This window comes from Bipolaris oryzae (assembly GCF_000523455.1).
Source record: "Bipolaris oryzae ATCC 44560 unplaced genomic scaffold scaffold_35, whole genome shotgun sequence".
NCBI classification, from domain to species: domain Eukaryota; kingdom Fungi; phylum Ascomycota; class Dothideomycetes; order Pleosporales; family Pleosporaceae; genus Bipolaris; species Bipolaris oryzae.
Window position 1 is genome coordinate 73,846 of NW_006911311.1, and position 18,084 is coordinate 91,929.

The window sequence follows — 18,084 nt, forward strand, 5'->3', positions numbered from 1 at the left end:
TACATGATCAATTATCACCTGCTCTTCTAGCTTATTAGCTATATCGCGTACGGCAGCGTACGTAGGAGCAAATCCACGTAGATCAAGATCTAATATATGATCAACTATCACCTCCTCTTCTAGCTTAGTAAGCTTCTTTGAGTTAGGCTGGCAATCGCGTCGGGCAGTTACACCAGCGCGTCGGCGGCGGATTGTTCGTTCAGACACGCTGTAGATAGCAGCAGCACGACGATTACTCTGTATTTGATAGGAATTAATAGAAGAAATAGCAAGCTGAATATCTGCTTCGTTTGACGCTAGTAGAGTAGCTCTGCGTTGAGCCATTGTTTGTTATGATGGGAGAGGTGTGTAGAGTTGGTGAGGTGCGGCTCTCGCTTGCCTGCGGCGCTCGCTTATCCACAACGTTAGTGCTCGTTTGAACCTGTTTAAAATGTGTTTAAATCTGCTGTTCAGTCTCTATACGTAGTTCCTCAAGCGATGTCTCGTAATTTACCTTACACCTGTTCTTTCCAACCGCACCCATGTTAACGCCTGCAGTCCACCTGACATGATTGTATTCGCAAAACAATCAGAGCATTATCGCAACATGCCAGGGGGATCATGCCTTGATCCTTACAAATCGTGCAGACGACAATCGGAAAATCCGATGAACGTCTGAGAGGAAATGCTGACGAAGCGCCGCCAGAACATCCAGATCCCAGGACTGTACGTATGTCGTGAAAACATTCCAGGAAAATTTAAATCTTTAAACAAATGGCCGAAAGCAGATAATGATTGCCAGACGGGATGGATGGACAACCTTTTGTCCCTTTGTTTGAATTCTTGCTCATCCTTCTATAGCCCTATGACTGCGCGCTTTGCTTGCTAAGGTCTTCGACCTCCCTTCTCACAACCGCTTCATACTCGAATCTAGCAGATAACATCTATCAAAAAAGAGGGAGTGAAGAAAGTCATATATATGGATGCATTAATACTAGCTACGTACATATGATAGGTCCTATTTCTGAAACAAGACGTAAGGGGTCGCGAGCTCGGTACCAAGCACTTTGCTTCGAGTATGTTGTTCTATAACTTCTTTGGCAGCTATGACGTCGGTCTTGTAAGGTTTGATGATGCTATAGTATTGAATGTCAGCGTATGACTTCGATCAAAAATCAACCTTCAGCATGCCTTTCATCGTGTAGACAGAAGAGGATCTGCGGAGGCTCGTGGAGCCACTGAGTCTGAAGCTTGAGAAACTCTGCAGCGGACCCCACAAACGGTCTACCATTCAGATTCGCTCGACCACCTGCGCCTAGTATTGCCACATCTGGTTTCGGCTCTAGGTATCACGTCAAACCCTCGTAAGCTCCCAGATGTGTATTGAACAGCACGATCTTGACACCTATAATGAAGTTACACATGAACTTACCACCGTCACAAGGTGACATTATGTTCTTCTTGCGATCCTGTATATAATCGGAAAAGGCACTAGTACCGGCATCCATGTGATCTTCTGGTATAAACGCTTCCAGGCGAAAGAGGCCATACCAAATTAGCTGCGTGATGTCTAATGAGCATGCGTAGCCGTCACCACCCCCCTGGTCCGATTTATTGGTATCGAAAACCTCTGGGATGTCATGAGGAGATACTCTAAGCATTAGAGAATGCAGAGAAGGCCAAACATGAACAGCCAATGATGCAAACTTGACGTGAGGCTTAGGTAGTGCAAGAGGCGGGCTGGGAGCGAATTCGATACTGTTTTCTGAAGCTTTGGTGAGGATGTCTTTTGTGAACAAAGGGACACGTTCCCCTCCAGCAACTGCAATCAGCTAATTTTCAGGCACTCTAGCTTGCCTGAGACAGTTAATAGCCTCGCAATCTGCAATGACAGTAGCACTAGTTTTCAAAGCAAGACGGTCGGCCCCTGGAAGACTATTCGAGTTAATTTGAAGTTGCAGAAGGTGAACAGGAGCTCTTACTGATCGAAATGGGCATGCGAGATAACAATGTAATCTAAGTCTATGACGTCCCGAGCTCTCAGTGTCTCTTCCTAAGCGCAGGTTTTTCGAGCCAGGAATCGTGCAAGATCGTCAATCCCTTCGCGGCAACCTAAAGATCGTGGTGGCTTCGCAGAATTGGACGTAACTAGCTTACAGTCCCAGTATCAGGAGAAGAAAGTCAGAATAGCATACCAAAGAATTCGAGTGTCGCAACGTCTTCCATTTTTAAGTTTTTTGTTGTAGGGCGTACTCGGAACGAGGGGTTTTAATTGATTTCAAATTTTGCGATCAAGTAAAGGGGTATGAACACTTGGCAATCCAAATGCAGACAGTGCGAAAGTAAACACTTTGGTGCAGTATCTTAGTAGATCGAAATGCAGATGCAATTGCGGTGATTGTTCGTCCACTGAATACTGCATTTGACATCGGGAGACGCTGGACTGTTCGGGTGATGGGGTTAGTCATGATGTGTGTGCATGGTTATCTCAATGCTAGTAACAAGCATACCAAGTTTGTTGCTCGTCGAACCTGCCTATGTAGATGCGAGTGTGAAGTAACGAGAATCGTCTTAGATGTTGCGAAAGCAGCACTGGTATGATCAGTCCCGCCATCGGACCTTATTTGTGAGAAACAACATGCAAGTGCTCGAGCTATCCTTTGCCATGGTCTCTGAGATCGCAGCATCTTCTCCACATCAACAAGCAATCCATAAATACTCTCGGAATTTTCTAAAGTGCCGATGCCGGTAATATGCACGCGGACATCTTGGGCGCAGCTTGTCCATACCTCTAGGTCGGATTTCTTGACGATCTTGTCCAGACGGAGAAGGTCTCCTTGTGGTGCTGGACCTTGTAAGATCTGATCGTAAAGAAGGATATAACTAACAGCGATGGGAAGTGATAAGGAGAAATAATACGCAGGATAGGGGATACTTCGTAAGGACGAGTAAATCTTAGATGCGTGCCACAAGCAAACCCGTGCAGTGCTCTGGTGTTGCAGATATACTTCAACCTCTCTCTCGATCCTTGCATCTCAACATTATTTGCTTGCCACCCCACAGAAGTGTAGATCATACTTAATGGAATTTCCCGTAGTATGGCGACGACATGTACCATAGGGTCTTGCACATTGTATCCCATACCGGGAATCGGAAGGGATTCAGGGACAATGGCGTTATCTATTACTGCGTCCAAGAAGGCAATGTCTTCCTCCGGGGCTCCAAGGGATAATAGCTTCCTACGAGCAGAATATGTATCTTGCCCTTGCAAACCCGTAACTGGCTTAGATCTTATGAGAGACCTTAACCGCCGTGACGATTGCATGGAATCCAGGATTGCTCTCTCGTCGGCATAGAGACTCAGAACGCTGCTTCTTGTTGAAAAAGACCCACAACGCCGTAATCCACTGTCTGGCTGTTCTTTGCTCTTTTCTTGATTCCAACGTCTTGCGTCACGACAAATCCAAATGTTATCGTTGCACGGAGGCCGTCGCGTAAAGTCTATCAGTCTGAATAGCGGCCGCAGGTCGAAAAAGACAAGCTGGAGGCACTCAATCACTAAGCGAGATGTTAGATGCCACGTCTTCATAAAGACATTCCTATTGAACTTACCATGTACGCAGTGTACTAAGCGGACAACTTCCTCTCCCTGCAGCCACGCCAACCATGTGTTACATAGATCTTGGCCAATTGCAGACTCGTTAGCATCACTAGAGTCAGCGGGGATCCTCAGACCGCGACATAATGTTATGAGCATACTCTTCTCCTGCTGGAAAACAGTCTGGTGTAAAAGCGAGCTAGAAAACATTAGCCCGACATCTCGCAAGAGCACATACTGTACTAATGATAAATCTAGTCTTTTTGTAGTGGTCTGTATGTTCTGTTTTGTAAGCTATCGAGACGTTACCCAGAATGTTCAGACTTACTTTGAGATGTGTAGCTCTGCTCAATAGGTCTTGTAAGACCATAGTGAACGCAGATGCACCTCGGACTTCAGAGTATTGACTGCCGATAGCAGCCACTGCAATAAGAAGCGTTCACGATAGATCGTCTGACTCTACTCTCATCGGATGCAAGAACGGAAGGTGGGGATCAAAATACTCAAAGTATAGCTCTACGAAAGCATGAAGCAATCTAGAGTGAAGGAATGACTCGTCATCATGCCCGCGCTCTAAGATGTAGAACTCACGTAGCCAAAGAGCTCAGCACCAGCGATCTGCAACTCTTCTTCCTGAAGCACAGGAAAGGGTGGGCAAACTTCTGTCGGATGAGTGCGAGTGTCATTGAGATGTGCACGTGTCATGAAATCATTGCTGTCGATGTCGATAGTGGTACGAGACTCGATTCCGGATTCAATGAGACTGGCACATCCAGTGGTATCTAGGCCAACCAGACTGCTATCGTTGGGCATATAGGAGTTAGATGTTCCCTGTCCCAGAGTATCCAGATCCTGAGAAGAAACCTCGAGGGGCTGCGCCCACAAAAATGGGAAGCCAAGACTGCGTGATATCTCATCCGCGTAACGCATGTCGTGTGGAAAATAGCCCTCAAAAACATCAGACTCTTCCGTGCCAACGGGATCCGATATGGTGAAGATGGAAAGCCAGCTCATGGTATTTGCCTCTTCTGCTAATGAACTGCTCAATGCAGTCGTGACGGGGAAATTGTTCGGCGGCTGAGTGACCAATGCTTGTGGGCCTGATCCGATGGAGGTTGATGCTGGCGCCGGACCTATCGGAAGAGTAGGTGGTCTTACGACAGGACGTTGCCCATGCTCGGTAAAGTTCTCGGTAAGTACTACTAAAGGCTCACTTGGCGGAAGGCTGCTAGTGCGCAACATAGGGGAAATAGACCCCTGTCGCTGGCCGCTGCTGTATACACAGTACACGTGAAGGGCTTCAAACCTGAGTGCCGAAGCAAATGCCGTTGTAGATAACCATTGCGCTGGAATGTTTCGTTGCAGTATTTGCACCTCAGCATCCTGGACGACTTCGATCCTTATGATCCTGCGGCTTCAACTTTCTAATGTACTCTTGCGGCGTGTTTGTATGGTTACATCTGCTTTTTTGTAAAGCTACCCGTTTGGGCTTCGTTACTTGTATCAAACTACGGAGATTTAAGAAAGCCTGAAACAGGCCCTAAGCATAAACTATATACGGGCGGCACTAGTCAACGTGAAACAGCTAGCTTTTCGCTATATTCAAGTAAGTATCCGTGCCAAGGCATAGCTTATTACTAGTTAAGCTACGTCAGCTGCGCTGGAACCCGCCGCAGGCGAGTGGCTACGCTCTTAATCATATTATTGTCTAGACGATATTCTTTTACAACTCCCCCACTTAAGTCCCTTCTTATGTCCCCCATCATGGCCCACTCACAAACCTCAGTTAATGATCGCATTACAGACATCTCAAAGTCTATCGAAGATATGACAAAGCCTAATTTCAAGTAGCTTTGGCGTGAGCACGGTGTTCTATACTTACCAGCGATTATTCGCCTGATCAAAAGACCGCCCAACATACTCGGAACGTCCCTATAGCACGTGCAAGCTTACTAATGCGCAAGACTGTGTAATGTACGATTATATCGCATGTCTTGATGAACTCGACATTTTTGTATGACTGCTTGTGATTGTATCGTGTACTAATTATCTTCTTCAACAAGCTCACGATGGTCGATGCCCACGAAAGGTCGAGGAACGTCGATTTTCTACCGTACAGACATCGTGGAAAGCATTTGAATAATACTCATGATATGCCCGGCCAGACTTATTGCGACTGCAAGATCTTGATGGTAGCTCTCTAAGCCGTCCAAAACACCAATACCTATTCTGTCATGTAATGCTTGTACAGCTCCCAGAAAGTCCTCAAACGACTAGTTGTTGGTAATTCGCCTTCGGTGTCGCGATATATAACGATCAAATCATAGACAAAAATCCTCAGTATAAAACCTCACTTCTACATCTAGCACACTGGACCGCCCCTAATGTCATGAATCACCTGCTATATAAACAACATCCCCATCATGCAACGTCCGGAACTGGCACCGGCCCCTTCGGTCCCTCACTCGCCCCAATATTAGCCTGGTGCATACACCTTGCCCCCCAATGATCCGGATAGTCCACCGCCGAGTGGAAAAGCTGATAATTCGCCCACATAACCACATCCCCTTCCTCCACCCTTGGCAACAGCACATACTCAGGTTTCAATACGCGCTCCTGGATTGGTCTCAGCCAGTCACGTATTGCAGCCACGTCGTCGACTACAGTCGATTCTCCGTGCGGGCTGGAGCGGAAAAAGGCGCGGCGCACGCAGATGCCGTGGACCATGAAGGCGCGTTCGTGGGTAAGGGGGTTGAGCCAGACCATTGGGCAGCGTTTTATGTTTTTTTCGTCATAAGGTGGGAGGTCTGCGAGGTGTTTTTCTTTGCCTTGACTTACCACGCCGAGGCCGTTGGGGTGGCCTTTGCAGTCGCTCATCCATTGGTAGGGGTACGGGGCGTACTCGACCCAGGAGTGGTCTGCGAGGTTCTTCTCTTCTGGGGTCATCATGTCGTAGGTTTGTACGTTGCTTATGAAAGCGGTGAGACCGGGTTCCGTTTCCATGGTTTGGCCGCTGCCGTCGTCCCAGTGGATGGTTAGGGCTGGGGCTGTGGGCCGTTTGATGCAACGGAGCGTTGTGAACCAGGCTGGGTCGCGGGCGTAGAGGGGTGCGTCGATGTGCCAGCGTTGGAAACGGGTATGACCAGCTTCGTATTCTTCGTTTGTAGGAACGTTAACGTGCCATACGTGAAGAATACCTTTCTTGAGTGTAACATCTTTAAGCCCGTAATGGTCTTCTCCTTGGTAGCCCTTGCCGATTAGACGGACATTCTCCGCACCGGGTATGCCCAAGACATCTCTTCCTTTCTGCATCTTAGGTTAGAAATTTTTTGTATCTGATCTCTATGAGGCCATGCATACCGATAGAAGTCCACCCTGTTTGCTAAACGTTTTTACGTCACCGTGAGAGTGGAATTGTGGAGCTTTGGGGTCGAATCTAGTAACGAGCTCCCACTGCTTGATAGGTGTGAGGTTTTTCTGACCCTTTACGACTACAAGCTTGTGTATCCAGATAGCTTCGGATAAAGCTTTCACTTCGGCATCTACACACCAACGTTAGGGTTTCTCGATAAGTCTTCTGATACATTATTACAATACCACTGATGTTTCCAAGATCGAGTTCTTCAACTACTGCACCAAAGTTGTATTTCTCATCTATGTTCTTCGTCATCTCCTTGACCTCAAAGTTCGACTCAAGCGCTAGACGGGCTGGTGACATGTTTGCAGTGATTATGTTTTCTGGTGGGTCAGTCCACGGACATTACTCTTCTTCAAGGCGTGTTAGGAAACAGATTGGAAATTCTTTCCGAACGTAATGGAAATTAAGAGTGATGCATTCATACAATCAAGCTGTCGAAATATGGAGTTGTTCATACCTATATTTTCGAGTCGTGCGCGATTCCTATTTGTCCGTTGTCACCGTGCTAGCTGTTCTAACGCACCCGACATACGCTTTGAGTGTTATCAGGGCCTTATCTAAACTCATGTCAAACGATCCTGCATTGGGCTGCAGATCCATGCAATAAACATGTGAAGACAACTGTGTTAGAGGGTCCCTGATCCATCGTTTGCGGGGGCGTTATCTTATCAGCATTCTATCGTTCGGCCGAATACTTACCTCCCCATTTCACGAATCCCGGCCGATAATTCCTATACCATCACAGTTGGAAGATGTACATGCATTCCGTCATTGCTGACAGTGATCCATGGTGGCATCGCCGTGGAATTAGATTCGAATCTTCTTAAGCTAAACTTAGTTTACAACGTACTCCCTGATTCTGCAGTAGTGTTGTTAGACTGTTCACAAATTTGGTAAGCTAATATAGTACTTGAGGTGAATTGACCACAAAAAAATGGATGGATTATCTACATAACATAGAGATCGAACTATACATAGTTGGGCATCCCTTCAAATGATTACCGTAGAAATCAGGGATCAGCTTGGATAGTCAAGATGTTGTCAGTGTCGTGGTTGATCATAACTTCGGTTGTACCTGCATGGTCAAGTTTGGTAAAGTCCACCATGCAAGCATTCTTTGACTTCTTCACACAATCGATAATCTCGCCCTCCCGGAAGTCACCAAAAGCGATGTAGAACTTGGATGACGGCTGGATCTGATAACCCGCGTTGGGCTCAGGTGTGAAAATGGCGCAGGGACCAGCATTGGGGCCGATGCCCTGAGCTGATCCAGCGAGACCAATGGAGAAGCGTTCTGTGAAGTTGTCAACTATCAGAACTTTGAACAGGGTAGCAGATCGGTGGAGAAAACATACTTGTCTTCGCCTCGAAGCATTAAACTCATCTACGATGATATTGAAGGCCTGGACTTGGCCTTTGTTTGGGTGGTCGCCATCGCCGCATTGTGGAACTCCGTCCTTGACCACATAATTCAAGATTGTCCCCTTTACTTCGGTCTTGTCTTTTTTCAACTTTCCCAGCTCAACCTTCTTAGCACCTGAGACTCAAGCTGACGCGACGCTTAGGCAGCGTGTAGTCCATGGGGGTATCGGTGAAAGCGAGTCAAGAAGCCGCAATGGTTAAAGAGGGCTGAAGTGGCTGAATGAGAAGCGAGTAGCTGAGACACTCAGTGAGCCTGGCCCGGGGGCTATGTGCATGTGTGATTGCAGGATGTAGGGCGAGGACTAAGCATGGACAAGAATCTGCGGGCCGCCATTGCATCGCCCAAGCGAGATTGAGGGAGCCTATTATGTACATGCGGTACCAACCAGATTCCTCAGCTCGTCGCTCAGTTCTGCCTAGAAGAAACTGGTTAACAGAGTCATTGCCCTGTCAAGATGGATATGCGAACGGGGTTAAATCCTGCATCCCGACACTGTTTTTTGCTTCGTACCGTATCCGTCTCGAAGATGGCTAAGCATACTCCGAGGGTACAGATCTCTGATGGTGAAGCAATCGGAGAGTTTCGTGATAGCTACTCGGTCGCTATCCATAATAATTTCATCTCCAGCAAAAACCACACATCTTCCCTTAAGCCGCCACTTTCAGAGCCAAGTGATATACCTGTCAATACTCATGTCATCCTCGCGGCCAAGGGTGTGCCCAACGATGGTGACGTTGTTCGTTGGGAGATTCCAAACCAGCTGTACGCTATCTGCGGGTACAATTATTTGCCGGTTACACCTTCATTGAGTGAGGATGGTATTGTGGCTGTCATTGCGAAAGCCACTATAGAGGTAGTGGCCAAGGCGTCTGTCACTTTAGGCTCCGACTCCAAAGATGGCACCACCAATGCCGCATCATCTCTGACCGTCAACTACTTAGATGAGACGCTTTCATTTGCGTCTACCGAGCTCGTGTCTTCGCTAACTACCGTGGGTGGTTTTACTATCACTACGGGAGGCGGCTTTACTCCGCACCAAGCTAAGAGAGGTGTGTAGCTGATTGGTGATCAAGACAAGTTGCCTGCATGAGCCAATCTTGGCCAGGAAAATTCTTCCTTGGGCTGTGTTCCGGACATGTCGGTGACATCGAGGGGTTCTACACAACCTGGCTTCCACGACTGAACACGGCTTACATAGTACGGCCTACTAGAGCCTTGCATCTCAATCAGCGCTCGAGAACCCCGCACTATCATCGATCCAACGGAACTGAAATCTATATGAAGGGTTGTGGCTGACCTCAAAGACAGAAAAGATGGTTTAATGACATTTGAACACGCAATGGATGGTGAATTCGTCTTACAAAGGGCGTCTAGCATTTGGAATTGGACATGAATCTCCGAAAAGTCACATTTCTCAAGGATCAGATGACTGATCAATTCATGGTAAACTCAATCTACGACACACTGGCGAATTACTGTCGGATATCGTCTTTGTCCCACCCCTCGAGCACTTTCCGTACTGCTCGACCGATATTCATATCTTCTGCGGACTTGAACAATCTCCTGCCTGCCATGTCTATGTAATGAACTCCGTTTTTTTCATCCTCCAACAGATACTTTCCCTGGTTCCTCTCTCTGATGACTAGTTTGAGTCCTTTGACATCAAAGCAGGTTGCCAAGTTTGGCTTGATAGGGTCGAAAAACGTACCCAGATCAAGCTCCCCCTTCTTATTTGTTCACTCCAGCCACGTAGGAAAGTTTCCGATCAGAGCATAATATTTTGGGACCATGTTTGGGTTGGATTTTGGATTGTTCGCCCTATCAAAGAAGTTAAGCAAATACGTTGTTGTTGGGCAACAAGCGGGCGAGTAACGCACATTTTCCGTTAGGCCGACTGGCAGATTATCCATTGCTCTGAGAAATTTAATACAGTGCTAAAGACATCTGGGAGCCCTGGGTTCACTGACCATGATGTGCAGATTGAGGAAGCGCCTGAAGTTGGCTAATGGAGGTTGATTTTGGACAAGCTAATACCAGAAGAACCTGATTTCTGAGATTTTGAATTTCAATAAATGAAACTTGAAACTTCGTAGACGCGATGAATGAGATCAGTTCATGGTTCCTTTAGATTGAGAATAGTACCGAGGACGCTGCGGAGTATCAGGAAGTGTGTCGTGTAAAGACGGACCAGTCCGTTGCTTGACAGAAACTAATGTAGCCAGTCACAAACAATAGAGTTTTGTGGCTGTGATTGAGGTCGGCCGGGGAAGTTGACTTTACTTGTCCATCATGACTGACTCTTAGCGGGCCAAGGCCTTGGGATCGCGACAGACAGTCCTTATATAGCACTTAAAATTCTAGACCCAAATACCGAACAAGGGCGCAGTTGCCCCTGCCGTCATGAACTATATCAGCTTCTCTATGTCGGGTTTAATGAGCAGCGATGAGGCGTCTCAAGGCTGATCTCGATTCACCGTTCAGACGACTGAAAGTTATGCGGGGCCATTTTGGTGTACATTCGCCTGATTTTACAGCTCTCGATGAACACTAGGCGTTTATGTGACAGCTAGTTCATGCGTATTCTTGCAGTGCATGCACTTTAGGTCCTCTAGATGCAGAACGCCACGGCTTCCAAATGGACGGTCTGGAGCGAAAGGAACGCTGTTTCTGGCCACAGGTATGAACGGTTGTGCATTATTTTGCCTAAGAGACTTGCGGAGCGTACAATGTTTGGAATATGGAGTGGTAGCTTGTGCTGGCCAGTAAGCATTTGATCTAAACAGCCGATAAGAAAAATGGCAGAGCAGCACAGCAGGTGATGACCTTCCATGGGAGACCTAATTACTTCAAAGTCTCAGTAAGCACCTTGTCTGTTGTGAATCTGCAACATCAACCGCTTTTTTATATTCCATACCCTGAATGCCCCATGGGATACTTTTATTGCCTTTCACGGCAATGCCAGGTTTAACAAAAATGTACCCCTCCACAATACAAAAGCAATTCCTGCTGGAGCTGGAGTTCTCGGCATTATAGACGACATGTACGCTGATGTGGCCGGATTTTATCTGTGGCTCAACACACTAGGTGCGAATTCCAGATCTTCAGGTAATTGCTGACCACTACGTTCAGCCAGTGAGAAGCCTTTTGGATGCTTTTTTCTCTAGAGATGACAGGGGCTGAAAGTAAGCACTAGGAAGCCGGGATCCAAATTGACGAAACGTTGCTGACAGACAATAGCTTGAGCCATGTTCGAGTAAGAGCCTTTCCTGATCCGGTTGAGACGCTCAATCTTACCAAGGTGCTAATTGGACAACCATATCGTTTCGACTTTCTTCGGATCAGGGATGCAACGACAGCATTGGCGTATGTGTTCTCTATAGTGAAACTCACAGTTGATAACCCACCTTGAAACACATACTACCGACCACTACTCATCATCTTTGCCTGGTATATACACTTGGCTTTTGTAGTGCCTTCCCCTTCGACAGACACTATAGCTGATCAAGGCGGAGTGCTCCCAACTGACATTCCCAGGATGGCAGGAATCATGTATTTCATCAGTGACAATCCAGTTTCCGTGCTCAGCACTAGCATACTGTATGAGACGGCGACCACTGCGGCCATGCAGGTTGAGCGAAGCCGAAGAGCTGACCTCCAAGATCAATGGCGGTTCGAAACACTACTTGGCCAGTCCTTAGATCTCGTGCCCTGTGGGCGAGAAGAACCAATCGTAAATCTCCCCAAGTTCCTTCCTCACTCGACGAGGGATTCATTTCCAAAAATGTATCTGACATTGTTTCGACTCAATATCTTCAGTGACGCAATCGTGCAACCTATACAAGCATCGTGGTGTGCGATATTCGAGGCCACTGCCCCACCAACTGCCCGAATAGCGATTCTTTTCGGATCCCATCCCGGCGGCTTCCCTCTTGTATGCAATCACTCTAAACTGAGGAAGCGGCTCGAAGCGAATCCAGAACCAAATCTTCTCTCAGTCTGCGTTGACAAAAAGACACCAGATCCTATATCCTTGCAGCGCGCATTCAAACCCCTGATAAGATTTCGGCTTGCGCTGCACATGTTCCCGCCCAGAGCGAAAAAAACTCAAATCCCTGATGAAGACCAGGGCGAGATGGCGTTGCCTGACGCATTTGAAGTCGCACTGGCGACCGCAGTTACCAATTTTTATACCGCAAACATCGGTGCGCTAACACAATGGGCAAAGACTTTACATTCAAATTTGGTAAGCCGAGGAATCAGGATTGATAAACAGATACCGTTTGGAAGATGCGCAGAAACGGATGGAGTCGTATCGATGATGTAAGTCCGCCTAAAATTACCAGTCACATACCACGACTAGTTGCAGACCCAACAGGCCACGATTGTTCCTGAGACCAAAACGAGAATGCGCGAGGTCTGTGGTGCCGCGGTCAACATTGGCGTGATAAGCCTCCGGGTCTTGGAAGACACGGAGATATTCGCGCCTACTTTTCCAGATGGCTTAGATGCGAAAGAACCCACAGCTTGTAGACGACTATGAAATAATCGCAAATGAAAGTTGCATGCCTTCAAGCTGGGGTGTAATTTCACTAAATGGGATGAAGAAATGAAGGCGTATAGTAAGAAAGTTATTCAACAGTAGATGCTTCATGGGAGTTCTTTAATTCATAAGAGTTCATTTTCCGATGATTTTCCAAGTAATCTCTTCGCACATATGATTCACTGATATCTATTCGTTGATTTTTGTATCTTTTGACTGTTCAGTGAGCGATGTGTGACTTAATAAAGCATCAGCATTAGTGTCGAGGATAGTTCATTCCATGTCAGCTTCATGAACAAAACCCTAAAGCATCTCAACTTGCCTCAGTCAATTTCGCGATGTAGATGGTACGAAAATCCTTCTGCCCAATTCATATGAAGTACTGTCTATTGCCCTGCCTTCTTATCGTTGACGCACAGTACCAGCTTTCGATACGTACTTTATATTTGTCTTTCACAACCTGCACCCGCGAACATGCTTCATGACAGGGTTGATATGACAAGACCAGTTCATACAATGGAAAATAAGTTCGCATTTCGCATAGCCAGAATCCCTAAAAGATCTGTTTGACAGCTACTGCGGGGAGAAGAGGGGCAGTCATACGCCGTACGCTCTTGTAGCGCCAAATCGGCCGAGTCTCGGAGGCGTTCACTCATACACTTGCAGTACAGTATCCGATCTTCCCCACATGTAACGGTTGTCTATGCTCTCCCACGATTACACAGTCGCAGTTGCATGCACAAATATGTGGATTCGTCAACTATCGGTCCAAAAGTCGCCGCCCCAATCACCACGCTGCAGATGATAAGGCCAGTCCCATCTTTCGCTTGATTGGGCTTGATAGGGCTTGATAGCAGCGACTATCTCCACTATCGACTCAACATACCAACCAGCATCCCGGTTCTTTTCGACGCCATATTAAGACGATGCGACTTCGGTGCGGATATAGACTGAGATATTCCATCTTCTCGATGCGAAAACAGTTACGATGTTGTCCGCAACCTCTCTCAGCAACCGCAGTCATGCGGCAAAAGAAAAGGCAAAGTTGCGCCTCACGCAGCCGTCGAGCTGGCAATTACCCAAACAAAACAGCAGCATCGCTCCAGTCTATGTTTGGACGAATGCGGATATGGAACCGGTTCCCCCGGAGAAGCGCACATGGGGCAAAAGCGCTTTCATCACGTATTGGTTTAGTGATCTAGTCACGATTTCGACATGGAGCTCTGGCTCGGCCATATTGACAATAGGTACGCGACATGACTTGAGAAAAGTATGATTGCATGCTGATTATAGCAGGTTTGACTGCAACCGATGCTGTACTGATTGTACTCGTGGCAGCCCTCTGCAATGCTGTACCAACAGTGCTCAACGGAGCGATAGGCTCGAATCTCCACATCCCTTTCCCTATCGCATCGCGCGCAAGCTTCGGATACTGGTTCAGCTATTTTGCCGTTGTTAGTAGGGGTGTCTTGGCCATGTTCTGGTTTGGGGTGCAAACAGCGAATGGAGGTACATGTGTCGCTGCAGTAAGTTACTTGTACTATCTTACTCCCAATTCCAAAGTCTAACAAGAAATGAACAGATTATCAATTCGATATGGCCCAGCTTCCGGACAATGGCGAATCATCTCCCTGAATCAGTTGGTCTTACTACAGCTGGGATGATCTCGTACTTTCTATACTGGCTCATTCAGTTTCCGTTCCTGCTCATCCCTACCCATAAACTGCAATACATGTTCTGGGTCAAGACAATTTTGCTGCCGCCAGTCGCCGTTGGTATGACCATCTGGGTAGCTGTTCAAGCTGGCGGAAATGGCACTTTCTTCACGCGTCCACCGGCTGTGCATGGTTCAGAGCGAGCTTGGCTATGGCTATCAAGCATGACTAGCATTACCGGTGGCTACAGCACGCTCGCCGTGAACATTCCCGACTTTTCGCGCTTCAGCAGAGACCCCCAGGCACAATACTGGCAACTTCCTGTCATTCCGTTTTTCAAAACCATGGTCGCCCTCATGGGTATTGTTTCCGCGTCTGCCGCACAAAAACTCTGGGGCAAGGCATATTGGACACCGCTTCAGATCATCGACACTTGGATGGATACACCGGGCGGTCGAGCAGCAGCGTTCTTTTGTGCCTCCATTTGGCTGATTGGCCAACTGAGCGTGAACATCAGCGCCAATGCTGTGTCCTTTGCCAACGATGTCACGACACTTGCACCAAGATATTTCAATGTGCGACGAGGATCCATTCTGGTAGCCTTCACGGGTGGCTGGGCGCTATGTCCATGGATCATCGTCGCATCGGGAAAAGCATTCTTGAATTTCATGAGCGCATATGCGATTTTCATGGCACCAATGGCGGGTGTGCTGTTTACAGACTACTGGTTGGTCAAACATAGAAAGTACGACGTCCCCGCCCTGTACGACCCGCGCGGCATTTATCGATACGGCCGCTATGGCATCAACTGGCGGGCTGCTGTAGCAACGTTCGTCACAATCATACCCTTGCTACCAGGACTAGCCAACAAAGTCAATCCGGACCTAAAGCTTACACAGGGACTTCGGAACCTTTTCACTTTCAACTGGCTTTATGGCTTCTTTCTTTCCATGTTCTTATACTACTTTGCTAATTTCTTCTTCCCCGAACGAGATACGCTCATCTCGCACGTCGTTACTGGTTTTGAACACCTAGATGGAGTCGACATGGAATGCGAGACGAGCAGCTATACCAAGGATAAAGATATTGAAGCATCTAAAGGGGGTCCTGAGATGAAAGTATCTCCACAGCCATAAACATACAACAATTAGATGGATTAGTACAACAAAAGTAGCAACAAAATCCCCACTCTTACGACGATTAGTAATAACCTATTTCGCTGTTGCCGATAACCCAAAAAGAAAAAAAACCAATCTCACAAAACAATCCACACTACCTCACCCTCAAATCCCGAACTCTTCCAACCCCACCCCCTCATCTACCCCCCACGTCCAGGTATCCGCCTCAATATCCTCCCCACTCCACATAATCCCACTGACTCTGCGCACCCCATGATTCCTAAATCCCAGCCTCCGAAACAACCCCCTCGCCCCCTCATTATCCTCCTTCGTAAACCCCGAAAAAACACTTATTCCCTTCTCCTCCTCATAGTACTTCATTAGCACACGTACAGCCTCCGTCGCATAGCCCTTGCCCTGATGCTTTTCCAGGAAGATAAAGCCTACGTCCGGGATCGTCGGTGCTTTGATGCCCTCGAGGCGGGCGAGCTGCAGGCCTACGGAGCCGATGGGTTCGAGGGCGCGCGAGGAAAATGGGGTGGAGGTGTTGGAGGGGGAAGAAGAGGAGGAGGAGGGTTCGGGACGCAGCCAAACGAAGTAGCGGCCGAAACCTTTGTTTTTCAAGCTGGTCATTGTGTCGGCGATGCGTTTGCGGGCGGCGTCGCGGTCTGCGGCGCTGGTGCCTGTGGAGCCTTGAGAACGGAGTGCGGGTGCGCCGTTGATGAGTTCCAGGGAGAAATCGATGTGAGCTTCATTTGAGGGGTCGGCGTAGGAGAGGTAGAGTCGTGGTGTAGTGATGTGGAAATTTGGGTCTGACATATTGGTTTTCGCGTAACTGGGTAATGTTTTCGTACGGCGATGGATGCTGAGTGCTTTTGTTGGGCATCAAAAAAGTCCGATGTACATCCCTTATATTTTCGGAGTACTACGATGACCATACATGAGTCATCGGATTAGGTAGACGTCGAAGCCACAAATGATATTAGGATTCGCGCTAGATAGGATAAGGAAGCTCATCACCTACCACCTATTCCAGGGCTCCTTGAGATTAGCGAAACATGATTCGGAATTCACAAGCCATGATAACAGTTGCCAGGTTTGGTAATCGCATATCTGAGTCGTTAACTCCGAACCTACAACGTGCGAGGGCATTGATGAACGCCGATTCTCCATGTGCAATTACCTGAGTCATGCACGAGTCATTTTTACGAGAATCATAATGAGTGTATTCGTTGTTAGGTACTTGTTGCGGTTGCTATACGAACATTCAATTCAACAAGACTTATATCCCGGACGCCCAACCATACCATACCCTGTGTGCTGAACGATTTCTTCCAAATCATGTCAATTTCAGCGTGACGATGTTTGTTGCTTCTTACACGAAGTTTCAGCGCGGTCAAGGATCTAGATGTAGAACATGGAATCGCGAATGTTGGTGTGGATTTCCACAGACCCAGGTTCCGCTGCCGGGGCGCTAGTACCAGTAACTGATGTGCCAGCCATAGAAGGTGCTGCGCTCGGCGCGGGAGTGTCATACAGATGAGCAAGGTAGCACCGTGCACGGTCACATGCAAGATCAGCGTAGTATGCTGGAGGGCATAAGCTGACGGCCTTCGTCGCCCGACCGTATAGGTAGCACATATTATGTGTCAGGTCCTCGATAACGTCGGCGATATTTTGGAACGGCGCAGGGATTTGCTTGGCATAGATCTGGCGGAAGATCTCATCGTGCACGATGTAGTAGTGGCATGGCCGGGCTGTGCCTTGGAGTGCGGCGTGTGCTTGAAGGAAAAAGTCCCAGTTGCGAGCTTCCGTCACACCGCGGTCTACGACAGTGCCAGGTTGTGTGTTGCCGTACCTATCAGCTTGTTGCACATTCGTAGGGTAGAATCGTGTCTTATGACGCTTGCCGCAGACGACTACGGTAAAGCGCGGAAGACCCTTCTTGGTATCAGTCGCCGGGTACACCTGTTCGCATGCTTTTCGCATCTGAACCAACTCTTCATTGAGCACCATATCGTATTGGCCTTCTGAAACCCCATCACGATATACGAGAATGTTTTCTGGGAAGGCTTGATGGCGACCTTTTGTCTTCCAGAGATTGAGGCGCGACTTGAGCATCCCAGCAAGTTCATCGACGTTCTCCTGTTTTCCTTTTTGGATGCGGAGAGTTGCTGGCCATTGTCCGAGGTTTTTGTCAACTGAAGCGACCATTGCTGAGACAGAAGGTGCATTGCTAGCCGAACCCGGGGCGGGATGAGTGACGTCGATGCCAACTACCATGGTCTTGTCCTGTTCAATGATTCCAAGATTCTTGTTCTCTACTTTCTGGTTGACACCGCCAAGCTTCAGA

The 18,084-nt window shown here is 47.8% G+C and overlaps 7 protein-coding genes across 7 annotated transcripts; 2 read left to right on the forward strand and 5 right to left on the reverse strand.

The window, feature by feature from the left end:
• Nucleotides 1–997: 997 nt before the first annotated feature.
• On the reverse strand, nt 998–2,205 carry COCMIDRAFT_35068 (uncharacterized protein; the record flags this gene model as incomplete). Its single annotated transcript, XM_007687893.1, has 6 exons — nt 998–1,115; nt 1,171–1,319; nt 1,374–1,801; nt 1,844–1,914; nt 1,962–2,016; nt 2,175–2,205. 6 exons carry the CDS (start codon nt 2,203–2,205, stop codon nt 998–1,000), a joined length of 852 nt encoding a protein of 283 aa, XP_007686083.1.
• Nucleotides 2,206–2,600: 395 nt separating this feature from the next.
• On the reverse strand, nt 2,601–2,978 carry COCMIDRAFT_50240 (uncharacterized protein; the record flags this gene model as incomplete). The annotated part of the gene is made up of 1 exon (XM_007687912.1): nt 2,601–2,978. A coding segment is annotated over one exon (378 nt), but the record flags the coding sequence as incomplete, so codon positions are not given.
• A 3,020-nt stretch (nt 2,979–5,998) lies between these two features.
• Nucleotides 5,999–7,295, reverse strand: COCMIDRAFT_90268 (uncharacterized protein; the record flags this gene model as incomplete). The annotated part of the gene is made up of 3 exons (XM_007687913.1): nt 5,999–6,883; nt 6,938–7,119; nt 7,175–7,295. The coding sequence occupies 3 exons, from the start codon at nt 7,293–7,295 to the stop codon at nt 5,999–6,001; spliced, it is 1,188 nt and encodes a 395-aa protein (XP_007686103.1).
• A 710-nt stretch (nt 7,296–8,005) lies between these two features.
• On the reverse strand, nt 8,006–8,576 carry COCMIDRAFT_3637 (uncharacterized protein; the record flags this gene model as incomplete). Its single annotated transcript, XM_007687868.1, has 2 exons — nt 8,006–8,491; nt 8,550–8,576. 2 exons carry the CDS (start codon nt 8,574–8,576, stop codon nt 8,006–8,008), a joined length of 513 nt encoding a protein of 170 aa, XP_007686058.1.
• Nucleotides 8,577–8,872: 296 nt separating this feature from the next.
• On the forward strand, nt 8,873–9,475 carry COCMIDRAFT_24704 (uncharacterized protein; the record flags this gene model as incomplete). The annotated part of the gene is made up of 1 exon (XM_007687878.1): nt 8,873–9,475. The coding sequence occupies one exon, from the start codon at nt 8,873–8,875 to the stop codon at nt 9,473–9,475; it is 603 nt and encodes a 200-aa protein (XP_007686068.1).
• A 4,471-nt stretch (nt 9,476–13,946) lies between these two features.
• On the forward strand, nt 13,947–15,749 carry COCMIDRAFT_35070 (uncharacterized protein; the record flags this gene model as incomplete). Its single annotated transcript, XM_007687894.1, has 3 exons — nt 13,947–14,205; nt 14,255–14,484; nt 14,541–15,749. The coding sequence occupies 3 exons, from the start codon at nt 13,947–13,949 to the stop codon at nt 15,747–15,749; spliced, it is 1,698 nt and encodes a 565-aa protein (XP_007686084.1).
• Nucleotides 15,750–15,896: 147 nt separating this feature from the next.
• Nucleotides 15,897–16,550, reverse strand: COCMIDRAFT_3640 (uncharacterized protein; the record flags this gene model as incomplete). The annotated part of the gene is made up of 1 exon (XM_007687869.1): nt 15,897–16,550. The coding sequence occupies one exon, from the start codon at nt 16,548–16,550 to the stop codon at nt 15,897–15,899; it is 654 nt and encodes a 217-aa protein (XP_007686059.1).
• Between the last annotated feature and the right edge of the window lie 1,534 nt (nt 16,551–18,084).